Genomic DNA, 12,658 nt, shown 5'->3' with positions numbered 1-12,658 from the left:
TCTTCAGAAACAGAAAACAGCTTCACTATCAAAGTAACTGATTGTATAATTTTTAACAGTTACTTCACATACTGTAATAAATCAATTGTGTCATAATTTACAGTAGCTTTGTAAAATATTTCTTCTGCAGTATGTTTTCTGCATTTGATGGTCAAAAAAGCACGCTAAAGAAAACCCTCTCAAACAATGAAGGGACTTTTTCACGAATCAAAAGGCAAACAAACAATCTGCCTTAATCTATTCAGATGATTAACTTACTGAACACATGCTGTTCCTCATCACTGGTCTTAAATATTATTGCATCAGTGAATCGTAAGTGCAAAATAATGTAGCCACACACCACACATTCTTAATCAACACTGAGTCTGACATAATGTATTGATAACTGAATCTATTGGAGCTGCATCATATGCAATGAAAAGGCAGACAGAGTCAAATATATTTTATTTCATGAACCAGAAGACAAAACTTCTGTTTCGAACTCCAGTGGCCTCATTAGATTCGGAGATCTTCTCCTGTTTTAACACTTTTCAATTTCTGATGGAAGTGAACTCAAATCAAAGGTAGATTTAAGCACACTGGGTTCTAGAAACAAACAAACACACAAACAATCAGATAAGCAGACTAAGTTAGTCTTCATCAAGTAACAAAAAACAGCAGATAAGAAAGAAATATTACCCCATTGTTATAGTTGGGAAAACAAACACCAAATGCATCATTGTGGTAAGTTGTGCTTTTATTAGTTTATCTGATTTTTTATTTATCTGCAGGTTTGAGCAATTACTAGTCTTATTGAAAGTGAGAATCTGTAGTGACTATAAATGGCAAGTAATCTCAAGTTTCCATCTAGCCAAATCTAAAATTTTTAAAGAAAAAAATCATTTTCATTTGATTTATGTTAGAATTTAAAACATGTTATTAAAGTCTTCTACATTTGTGTAAAAAAAAAAAAACATGGCTTGCATTCTGCTTTGAATTCCATTGAATTTGACCTTAACGCCTTAATCTGATGTCCTTAAAGTCTAAAAACAGCATATTGTCATTTCCACAAACATAAACTTCTGCTATTATAAGAAGACAAAAAGGCTTTGGCTGCTGTTCTGCTTATTGTCTTGTTTTATGTCATTGAGTGTGCTTTACCTTTAAAGCATTCAGGGATTTTGAGTGTTCCATCGATGCACTGAGTCGGCACAGCATAACCACATTTCCTGTCCTCATTCTTGCAGTAGACTGAGACGATTTCTTTGTGTAAGATCACGTTTGATGGCAGGTCTTTGATTCCGATCTTCCTTCCCTTGTATAATATTTTTGCTCTCTGTATGCCGACCTCACAGGGAGCTAAAATTTACACACACACAAAAAGAACTAGAAATAAATGTCACTTGTACGACTATTAATGAATGTACTAAATGTATAAAATAATTCAGTAAAATAAGCCTTCATGGCCTATGAGAAGATTCCAAAATATTCTACTTCTCCAATGAAGGAAAAACTTCTCTAATGAGGCAATAAGTGAATCTTTTTTTTCAAAATACTAATATTGTATCGTCAGCTGTACACATTCTTTCTAATCAGTCAAATCCACAATAAAGTAGACATTAGCAGACATTTAGGGAGAGTTACATTTTGAATGAGATATTAAGCGTCACTCTCCATCTCTGTTCTCTTGTCTAAATATGGTTAATTCTGGCGTCAACATATTAAGATGTCGACAGTGAAACCTCAAGATGAATATTCAAGATGAACTAATACATTTCATGGCGTGGAAAAAAATCTCACATTAAAAAATTTCAGATGTTTTCTATGTTCTTATGTGATGAAAATGTTGGTTTATGAGATTCTTATAAATCATTGCATTCTGTTTTTACATACATGTTGCACACCATCCGAACCTTTTTGGAATTGAGATTTTATATTTATACCTCTCCTGAGGAGGATTTAGAAGCCAATTTAATTCAGTTAAACTAAATTCTGTTTTATTCATATAGCCCCAAATCACAACAAATGTCATCTGAAGGCACTTCTGTACGTCACCACTGCGTGTGGATGTAGAAATGTACATTTTGTATACAAGTTTCAGAAATTGGGAGGACATTACATACATTGTCCTTTTGATGCTGTATAGTTTAACACTGATCTAGCCACAGATGTTTTTTATTATGTATGTAGTATATAGGATCCTTCAGGCCAACTGACACAAGTCCAACACAGACAGTCATAACAGACAGGTAACAATGATATTTTTGTCAAAACAGGGAAATCTGTGGGAAAAATATTACACAACCCCTTATTCAGATAAAAAAAAAGAAAAGCTTTATTTAACGTTTTAATGTACCGTTGAAGTTCGTGTATCTCACAAAGCTGATATCAAATTGGCTGATAATAAAAGCAGTGATACTGATTGAAGTCCTACCTTTGCAGGATGGCTTTTCAGACCAATTGCCATTCTGCTGGCAAACAATCTCAAAAATTCCTTCCAGTTCATAGTTGTCTTCACAGCCATATCTGACTTTCTCCATGAAATCATACTCTCTCTGGTCACTGCTTGACATGTAGCCTCTTTCAATGTTCTCTGGTGGAGGACAGGTCACGACTGTGGAGGAACAATTTTAGTCCATAATCATGGGAACAGGATGAAAGAAAGAAAATCACAGCTAACCCCCTGTGACTGATAGCAGAACTGAAAAGTCTTTGGACAAGATTGTGTCAAATGATGCTCAAACTGGCTTCTGTGCCAAGACAAAAGGTAAAACACTGGTATTAAAAATGAACTATTTAAGTTGCAGATGTAGATATGCAGCAATTTTGGAACCCTGAAACTGAAGGAGACTAATCTAACAGTTTATCAGCCTTCATTAAAAAAAAAAGCCACATACTAAGGTATCCTGTACACATGCCAGACTTTGTTCACTTTTACAATCTTCATACCTTGGCATATAGGTGTTTGGGTCCAGGTGCCGCTGGCAGTGCACTCTGCTGTTGGATTGCCAAAGACTGCATACGGAGGCAGACATGCATATGTAGCTGTGAGGCCATAATCAGTTGTGTTCCCTCTGATACTCTTGTCATAAACAACTATTCCAAACTCTGGGATTGGAGCGAGACCACAGGACACAGCTACAACAGTAGAGACACAACATCACAGATTAGATTAATTAGCATATATCTGATCTCTATATCTCTTTATAAATGGGTGATTTTAAGAGTTACAAAAGTTTCTAGACTTGGTCAGTTGTCAATGATCAGATTTTTATAGTATGTTTACATCTGAAATAGAATACAGGAAATTTCATGACTGGAATTGAAAAGCTGACAGTTATATTTAGCTTCTTCTACTGAATAACACGGTGGAGGACATACGTCGGCACTCTGGTAAAGGTGTGCTCCATGTTCCACTGGCTTGGCACACAGCAGAGCTGGATCCTATCATTACATACCTGTGCAGTGGCATGTTAATCAATTAGTTCAGGCTTTAAAAGAAAATCGAGAAAATGCATCAACTGAAATCACATGAAATACAATGGGAGCCAAATGCAGATTACTTTGTTGTTATTATCATGTATCATTATTATTAAATGTCTCCCCCTTATATTATGTACAGAACTGTATGGCTCGTAAGATGTTCATTATTTGTAAAGACACAAATTAAAAAAGACTTTTTGATCAAATTGGGGAGGCATCTCTTACGCAATCAAAATGCTATGTAATTCTCTTGCTTTACCCTTCATTACAAGTATAGTTGATAGTGCTCTGGTACACTGTATCTTCATAGTACAATTCTCCACTCGGCAGTGGATCGGGAGAAGGACATTGCTTTGCTGTGGAAAAGAATATAGGAGAACAGGTTCACGTGGAAAGTTTTGCTATTTAGTTGTTTTTTCATGAGTGATGCACAAAAAACAGTACAGAAAACCTTACAGCACATAAGTCACAACACTTTTTCTCGAATTTATTGGAAAGTTGTGACCCTTATGTGTAAATTAACATTCTTCTCACTTATTTTTGCCAGTTTTAAACAATAATTTGTTCTTCGGCAAAGGACAACAGAGTATACTAGAAATGATTTGCAAGTCTACAGATCTTACTGCTCCGCATTCTTGATTGATATTCACCCAAAAACGTGTTGCTGTGATCCAATCCCAAACAGAAGAACAAAAGACGGAGGATTAAAATGGCTCTATGTAAGTTACATATTTAACAATAGAAACATTGGTGATGTCAGTAATTAACATTATTTGAATTATATTTCTGTTAACAGACGTTTATGTCGAAATTCAGTTTTCCACGCAATATAATCTCTCACATGAACTTATTTTGATTTGAATAATGGAGACGCACGTATGCACTTTAATCTGGTTTTTGTCCATTCCCCGGTGGCAGTGCAAACAATCTTGCGAGGACTCGACACTGGGGTGTATCCCTGTTTGCAGGACAATGCTACCTCCACACCGGGGCCAAAGAATCTCTGGAGCTCAGCTATTTCAATATTGCCAGTCAGCTCAGGTCTTAAGCATCCTGGAAAAAGAAAGGGATTTATTGTACACAGTGTCAAAGTGTTAAAAAAATAATCCAATACATTCAGTCGCTTGAAGGATTTACAAAATTTACAATGTAGCAAAACAGGCACTGCACTGCAAACAGGTTTTCATATGAACTATTTACACCGAAATAAATCATTTACCCCAAACTTTGACGTCATGCAGTGTTTAATAATGAAATTGCAGGATGTCATTATATGTGATTACAATTTTTTTTCTGACACCGAAAAAACATCAACCGTCTACTACTAAGATATTTTCAATGCCACTGATTTAGAGTAACATTAATGAAAATATTTAAATATGGAAATTAAACATAAATCTGAATGTTTTTCTTGTTTCTTGCAACAAAAATGAAGAAATTATTCCCATGTGTGGTTGTACTAAAACTGAACCAAACTAATTCTTCCTACATTTCTTTAGAACAAATACATTATATTAAAGCTATGAAATCAGGTTTAGATACATATCAAAGGTAAAAATACCATTGTCTTGTTCTGACGTCCCAGGAGTAAAAAGAAGACCTGAACACAGCAGAAACAAAGTAATAAAACCTTCCATCCTTTGTCTTCTGTTTCCTTTGCCCTCTGGTTCAAATAATGACTCTCTGCCCCTTTTTCACATCTGTTTGTGTTTTTCTAAAAGCAAACAGATAAGAACAGCACAACGTAACCGCCTGCTTCTTTTTTTCCTTTTTTTTTCATTTTGCTTACCGTTTCCAGTAGCTCTTGTTTAATTTTACTGGAAGTGAAAGACTCAAAAGAACGGCCTTTGCCTCATTGCAACATGAGACACAAAACAACAATATTTTTGAGCAATTGCTGATGCATTTTTTACTAATGTCAGTGCTGTAGAAAAGCAGTAATCCACTTATACTGCTTATATCTATGTCCATAATTCAGTTAATAAAGAGGTGCCATAACTCATGTGTAAGAGTTTAGTTTGTTTATTATTTGTATTTTTTTACAGTGACGTATTCAAAATGATAAGCAACCAGTTGTCATTAAGTATTTTATCACAGCAGTTACAGCTGGAGTCATTTTCCAGTCCCAGTCCCTCCATATAGATATTAGAAGATTAAATTCCCACAGAGTTAGGGTGTGAATAAGTGAAATGAAATCCCCCAGAACAGGACTTCAGGTGTAAAAGAGCAAGGTGTGTCAGCCTCTCTCCTGTTGATAGCCTAGCAATGGCCTCAGGCTTTGACATGACCCAGTTGTTTCTTAACAAATGGTTCTATATTTTATCTGTTGTAGAAATATCTACTTTATTTTAGATGTTTGAAATGAGAAAATGTGACAGAATAAAATACTATAGTCTGTCACACACATTTGCCAGTTATTCATAAGTTATTGCAACATGTGACCTGGGTATGGCTATATCAGTGCAGTGACAGATATCACCTTAATCTGAGATGACTAAAAATGTATCGGCTTGGAATGATTGCAGTATTTCTAAGTTGAACAACAGGATATTTGCTTTAGATGCAATCAAAGGTGACTGGTGTATATTCACTTGGCCCCACAGTGGTAACTAAATGCAGCAGAAATCAGTACATGTCCTGTTACTGACATTATTCAGTGATTATTTCTTATTTCTTATTTCTTATTCAGTGATTATTCAACTCTTTGCTAAAGAGGTTGTGTTTCTCTACCTCAAGTGCGTTCCACTGGATTCAAGTCAGGACACATATATTGTCAAGTCACAGTTTTCACTTGTTTCCTTGTACAAAGCTCTGGTGTAATTGTATCAGTTTTAGATAGTTACTTACTTCAGTATTCCTCTTCTGTCATGCTTCTGGAATCATTGGAATTCTTGTCAGCCATTTTTTCAGGTACATCCACAGGTATTCATCACACCAACCTTTTGCACTCGTGGAGCCTCGTATCATCGCACTCAGACCACTGTGTTTCACTGTGCAGTCATTTTGGTCCTATTCGATGAAAGAATTTACTTCCTATATATACCCATCTGTTTTCTTTTTATGTTAAGTTTATTTGTTTGTCTTGAATGACAAATAAAAAGGTAGATACAATGATATTGAAAGTCTGAGCAATCACAGAAACTTGCACAGAGAAACTCAGCCCACAGGCTCAACAGTGGGATGTCCACAGGTATGGTAACACCATTCATGCAGAAACGCTGTTTGAAATTCACAGATGAGCTCAGATTTGTTTCAGTGATCAAAGTTTTTATTTTTTTAAATTTTGTGTCAGTGATTGCAGCTACATTCACTTTCGTTGCCTCAACTTCCTACTTTAGGGCCTGTGCTGTCCATGAAGTCACTCTAAGATATTAATTTTGCATTATTTCTTACTTCTAGTAAGTAATAATACAATCATTTAAATGCGATACAGTTTTGACAAACAGGACTGTAGTCACATTTATAATATAATTCAAAATGTACATATGAATGTGAATTAACTTTTTACAATAAAAGCAGATGCATCTCTAGTTCATTAGCTCCCTTGTGTACAAATTCACCGTTTCAAGGGTTAATTAACACACATTTCATTCATTTCATAATCATCTGCTACATTATATATCTAATATCACTTGAAAATGAAAGCCTAAACTAGCATTAACAAAGGTGGCCTCTGTCTCAGCATGTAATCCAGTTTATTCATTCTTTAAGAAGTCATGCAGGTCTTGTAGAGCTCATGGGCTGGCAGGAGGGGAAGCAGCACACATACGGATTTCTGATGGAAGGCTTTTAGACCTCAAGTTGTACTCTAATTTGCTTGGCTCTAAAAGAAAAAGGAAAAAAAGAGAGAAGCAATTATGATTGTAGCCTAACCACAAGATATTTTCATCTGTCAACACAGCCTTTTCCAAAGACATCTGCAATCTATCCAACCCATTAAGTAACATTTTTTCAGGAAAATATGTTACCAGAGAGTTATCTTGAGAGTAAGTTTAGCCAAAACTCAGTTTGAAAAATCCAGAAGCTCATGTTTAGTGTACAAACTATACTTCCACCTACACTGTTCACATAAATAGTCATATTATTGGTTGATTTGTCATGACCACAAAAGCTTGAAACTTGATTAAGTGCCCTGACATGAACTCACCCTCAAAGCATTCTGGAATGGGGAGGGTTCCATCATTACATACGCTGGCCACAGGGTAGCCACACTTCTCTGCTTTGTTCAGACAATAGAAGACAACAGGCTCTCTGTGGAGGACTCTGTTTGGTTTCAGGTCTGAAATCCAGAGCTTCTTGGCATTGTAAAAGATACGGCCTCTCTTTATGCCAACTGTGCAGGGAGCTGAGCAGTAAAACAGATCATTTAAAACATTTTCACCAAACGTCACTGATCCAGTCTGTGGGCTGCAGAATTACAGCCGGTTTGAAGACAGTTTCAATTTTCAGTCATTCACTTGCAAAAAAGCAGAGCTGAAAAACTATGTAATATTCCCTTTTAGAGCCTAGACACTAGAAACATCTTCTGAGTCACTGCAGTAAGTTGATATAAATATAGAGCTTGAGCCTGAAGGAATGTCGGATTTTCTAATGACTCACCTCTGCAGACTGGCTTTGATGACCAGTTTCCTGTGTTTTGGCACTGAATCTCAGCCTCGCCATCCAGAGTGTAGTGCTCATTGCAGGCGTACTTAACTTTCTCCTTGTAGCTATGTGGTCTCATCAGAGCAAATGTGATGATGCCATTGGGTATTTTTGTTGGGATGGAACAGCTCACCTCTAGAAGAAAGATGTGTAGAAGAATTATGTGCAAAAAAAGAGTTTAGGCAGCAAAACACAGACAAGCTTTGTGATGCTATGTTTTGTGTTATGGAAAGGAAGAATACGAGTAAACGTGAGGCAAAAGATGAACATATACTGACCACATAAGAACTTATCCCAAAGTTTACATACCTTGACAAACTGGTGGCTCAGTTGTACTTCCATCAGCCATGCAGGATCCTCTCTCATGACTTGGTGCTTTCGGTGGATTGCACTCATATGTCCATCCTTGTCCATAAATGGTTGTGGTCCCTGTAACTGGTTTATCATGGACAATTCTACCATCTCTTGGTGGCTTTGGTAGGGGGCAGATCACAGCTGAGATGACAAACAATTTTGTTCATAATTATATCTTTTTGTATCAATATTCACAGAAGCATGATGAAGCAAATCCAAGTGCTTCAGCAAATAAAGAAGAATCAACTAGCATATAAAAATAATTTCTCTTTGTTGTTCTACGGTAAATGTTGTGTCTGCCCTCAGCTGAACATTGATGGAGTCTGTTTTCCCATTGCTCCAAAATACCTTTGCATAGAGGCGGTGGATGACTCCAGGTGCCATCATGTAAACAGCTGCTTTCATTTGCTCCGAGCATTACATATCTAATGAACAAAAAAAGGCACAATCCTGTCATATAACATAAACTGAAACTACTTGTTTGGGAGTGAATTTCACTGTTACTCTTACCCATCATCACAAGTGTAGTTAAGCACACTCTTGAATGGAGCCTCTGTTCTCCCCTTTGCAAATGGCTGCAGAGGTTTGGGGATCGGGCACATCTTGGCTAAAGAGAAGTTCAGACATGAGCAACAGTGAATCTGTTATGAATGTCTAGCTTTTTAAGAACATTAATACCTACTTGTAGGATAAACAGCAGAATGATAGATACAACAATTACTGATTGTATTTCAGAAATTCCTATTTCAAGGCTGTAACTGCCTTTCATTCCTTATGTTTGAGCTACAGAGAAGTTGTGGTTTTGTGCATTAAATAATTATTCTGTTAAACATTCAATTCACATTCATGATTCAAGTCTTTTTCATTGGATTATTTAATGTTTATTTGTGTTTTTTTTAACTTAAATTTACATCAAGGAAAAATATCACAGTCTCTGATTTTGGTTGTGCTTTTGGATAGTTGTATTGTGTATCTGTTTGCCTGACTTCCTATTCTCTTTTGAAATGATTTAATTTGTTATTTTTTGCTTCCTGCTTTGCTTACGTTTCACCTGTGTTCATTTAGTTAATTGCTAATACTTCTTGGTAGTTGATTATACCCTCAGTATATAAACTGCGTGATTTTGTTTGCATCTTGTCAGACTTTTGCTGAGTTTTGTTCCTCTATAGGTTACCTGTATTGCATTGCTTTGGTTACCAAAGTTGTGGTTCTCTTGTAAATGACTTGTGGTATATAATCCTACTCTAGAAACATCCTAACTTTTTAGAATTTTTTTCTTCAACTTGTATCTTTTAACTGACTTTCTTGTTTGTTATGATGGAAAATCTGATGAAACGGCATTCGGACCATTGAGAGGTAAGACAGAAGGAGGCCAACATTGCAGAGTAGAGTGAACCTTCCAACTTAAGATATTGATTTTCCTGGGGATTATGAGAAACAGGATTGGATTTCTGAAAGGTCAGCAGGACATCAGTACATTTGTAAGCTAACCTTTGCTCTGAATTCCTCTACACTATTCTTGATAGATAGACTTGAACTACAAAGTAAAAGTACAGTCTATTGCCACAATCTTAACTCACGGGAACATCCCAGGTTTGACTGCGTCCACTCTCCTGTGGCAGTGCAGGTTATTCTGGGAGGTGTTGCTGTTGAAGGCAGGTACCCTGGTTCACATGTAAGGGTCACCTCTTCTCCAATTTCAAACACACGTTTCAGGGACGAAATATTGATCTCATCAGTGAAAGGTGGTCGGCCACAAACTGGTTAGAGGGGAAAAAAAGTGAGCTGAAAAATGACCTGAAAAGATTCACAACAATTATCTCACATGTGCAGGCAATTAAATTAGGAATAGTTTAATAACTGTATAAAATGTTTGGTCCTAACTCCACAAGAATATTCCATCATTCACTGTATGGATTGGAATGATCTGTGGAGGCTGTAAACACTTCACTTCTGATGCAACACCATCAATCATTGAGGTTGAATGAGGCACAGAATGCATACAAGTCAAAAGACACTGACTGACAGCATGTCAAGTAAAAGTACTTGCAGCAGCACAAGACCAACAAGCACAAATTAATTCCAAGCAAAATTACAGTGTTGCAATAATCCTAGTTCACTTTACCTTTCACTGGTGTTACCAGTGTGTATAAAGCTGCTTGGCTTAGAAGCACCAAAGCAAAAACTGGAGCCATCATCTTGGAGGTGAGGTCTCCTTAGTGTTCCCTGCCTCTGGGTAGTTATGAAGCCAGTATCAGGGTTGCTGGGTAATGGACTCATGGTAGTTTCCTCCAATCAGATGCTTGTTGAAGCCCATATTGACTGAGCACAAAGGTCACAAGTCCTGAATGTTTACCTGATGTTGATTTATGTCCTTCATTTAGTACAAGAGCAAGGAGCAGACAAACAGTGTCCTATGAAAGATAATTTATCAACAGCAGTAATGACAAAAGGGGATTAGGGCTGCATTTGTTCTCTAGTTTATGAACATTTGCTATTTGGTTCCTGGCTATAAACAGCATTGAAACATGTACTGAATTAGGATACAATAAATGATATTCTGTGTTATTAAAAAAAAATTAAACTCTGTGCCCTCCAGAACCATAATCAGTGGTGAAATGATGCGGTATGTCACTGGGTAAAATGATTTGTTAATTACGGTAGCAAAAATAGCAACATTTCCTCATCAATGGCTTTAACTATGCAGTTAGGCAACATTGCTTGCATAAAACTCAAGAGCTCTCATTCTTTTTCTTCCACTATTTTGCTTTTCAGATTGATATATGTTGCGCTCGCTGTGACATGATCTTGCAGAACAGCAGATGAGATTTATTCCAACAGATTTGACGTGTGTATATTTGCTTTTAAGGCATGATAGATCACGGTGGTGTGGCTGCTCTGCAGGTCAGTGAACCATACCGGAAATGCATTTCAAGTGGCAATTTAAAGCGCTTCAATCAGGCTTCGGGAGAAAATTTGTGTAAAAAAAAAAAGTTACATGAAAAAAAATAGTTTATGACATTTAATAATGAGTTAAATATACTTCAGAAAAGTAGCGTAAAAATACTATTAAAATGTAGCAGACACGGAATTAAAAAAAAATTTAAAATAAAAAAATAGATACACAAATACATTTTGTGAAAAATGTTGTTACATGTAAAAAGGAATAAAAGTGATAACTGAAGATGGCATATCAATAAAAAGTAGCAGAAAATTAGTTTAAAAATGACACCCTATTTTAATTAGTTTATAATTAAAAGTGACTGAAAATTGGAAATAAATTCCAGCAGAGGGCAGCACAACGACTGATAGCCGTTCCACTTGACTTCTTTTAAAAAAAGTTTCTCAAAACGTTTGAATAATCAGGTTCAAATCTGAAACATACTTTATTGTAAACATGAGGAAACATTTCTTGGGCCACGGTGTTTCAACAGCTGCAAGGCAGCAAACTGAAGCCAGTTAACTGTGATGTAGAGTGTGAGAACACGGTTTATCACATTAATAGAAACAGTTACTAATAGCTCAGTTGGAAAACATGTGGGAGATATCACCCTCCATGGGGTGGGTAAATTATCTATTTACCAAATTCACACAATGCACACTGCACATTCTGAATCCCTGGTTCAAGACACAACATTAAGAGGAAAGCTAAACATTTGTGGTACATTGCAATGGGAACCTAAACAACACAAATCCACTTGTGAAAAATCATTTAGTGTCTGTCTGTGCAGCTAAACTCATCAGCCATGACACATAGGCCTATTCATCTTTTAACCAGCCCACATGCCTGAAATGGCCCTTTACACACAAAGTTGTGCTGAGACTTGACTGATATTATTCTGGTAATGTGATCTCATTGTCCTCAAGGCTTCAGTACTCTTCCATAACACCAGAGAAAAAGAAAGCAGCAAATCTGGGAGACAGTATCTTAAATAGCTGTATGTAGCTTAGCTGTTTTGATCGTTTTAATTCATGTATTACAAGTGCGGTTCCTTATTCTACCAAACTGGATCTATACGTTTATTAAGGGTGCAATTTTTTTAAATGTTATATTCAATACATACATATACAATATGTAATGCGCTGTTTTTCCACACGATGACGCGCCGATCCTGAACTCCCTCAGCGGGACCAGGGGCCTCCTCCCTCTCTGGTGTGACATCAGCCAGAGTGAAAGAAGGAAGGGAAGCGAAGCAGA

At 36.5% G+C, this 12,658-nt stretch overlaps 2 protein-coding genes across 2 annotated transcripts; both read right to left on the bottom strand.

The window, feature by feature from the left end:
* Positions 1 to 371: 371 nt before the first annotated feature.
* Positions 372 to 5,141, bottom strand: LOC140305632 (beta-2-glycoprotein 1-like). Its single transcript, XM_072384578.1, has 8 exons — positions 5,024 to 5,141; positions 4,339 to 4,515; positions 3,722 to 3,818; positions 3,361 to 3,437; positions 2,929 to 3,117; positions 2,414 to 2,593; positions 1,141 to 1,338; positions 372 to 585 (listed from the first exon to the last, which is right to left on the bottom strand). Exons 1-8 carry the CDS (start codon positions 5,097 to 5,099, stop codon positions 521 to 523), a joined length of 1,059 nt encoding a protein of 352 aa, XP_072240679.1. The 5' UTR covers positions 5,100 to 5,141; the 3' UTR covers positions 372 to 520.
* Positions 5,142 to 6,512: 1,371 nt separating this feature from the next.
* Positions 6,513 to 10,715, bottom strand: LOC140305631 (beta-2-glycoprotein 1-like). The gene is made up of 8 exons (XM_072384577.1): positions 10,586 to 10,715; positions 10,041 to 10,220; positions 8,971 to 9,067; positions 8,809 to 8,885; positions 8,416 to 8,601; positions 8,062 to 8,241; positions 7,610 to 7,807; positions 6,513 to 7,285 (listed from the first exon to the last, which is right to left on the bottom strand). Exons 1-8 carry the CDS (start codon positions 10,656 to 10,658, stop codon positions 7,197 to 7,199), a joined length of 1,080 nt encoding a protein of 359 aa, XP_072240678.1. The 5' UTR covers positions 10,659 to 10,715; the 3' UTR covers positions 6,513 to 7,196.
* Between the last annotated feature and the right edge of the window lie 1,943 nt (positions 10,716 to 12,658).

This window comes from Leuresthes tenuis, unplaced genomic scaffold, assembly GCF_036924035.1.
Source record: "Leuresthes tenuis unplaced genomic scaffold, fLeuTen1.0.hap1 SCAF_4, whole genome shotgun sequence".
NCBI lineage: Eukaryota > Metazoa > Chordata > Actinopteri > Atheriniformes > Atherinopsidae > Leuresthes > Leuresthes tenuis.
Note: the sequence above shows the minus strand (reverse complement) of the source record. Positions and strands in the feature narration are given on the sequence as shown.

Bases quoted from the DNA above. Each gene is read 5' to 3' on its own strand.
- LOC140305632 (XM_072384578.1), bottom strand. From the start codon at position 5,099: ATGGAAGGTTTTATTACTTTGTTTCTGCTGTGTTCAGGTCTTCTTTTT. The intron at 3,118-3,360 runs GTATGTCCTCCA...CTACTGTTGTAG, and splicing joins ACCTTTACCAGAGTGCCGAC to CTGTGTCCTGTGGTCTCGCT. The intron at 2,594-2,928 runs GTATGAAGATTG...GTTCCTCCACAG, and splicing joins CCAAACACCTATATGCCAAG to TCGTGACCTGTCCTCCACCA.
- LOC140305631 (XM_072384577.1), bottom strand. From the start codon at position 10,658: ATGATGGCTCCAGTTTTTGCTTTGGTGCTTCTAAGCCAAGCAGCTTTA. The intron at 8,242-8,415 runs GTATGTAAACTT...TCTTTCTTCTAG, and splicing joins TGAGCCACCAGTTTGTCAAG to AGGTGAGCTGTTCCATCCCA. The intron at 7,808-8,061 runs GTGAGTCATTAG...TTTACTGCTCAG, and splicing joins ATCAAAGCCAGTCTGCAGAG to CTCCCTGCACAGTTGGCATA.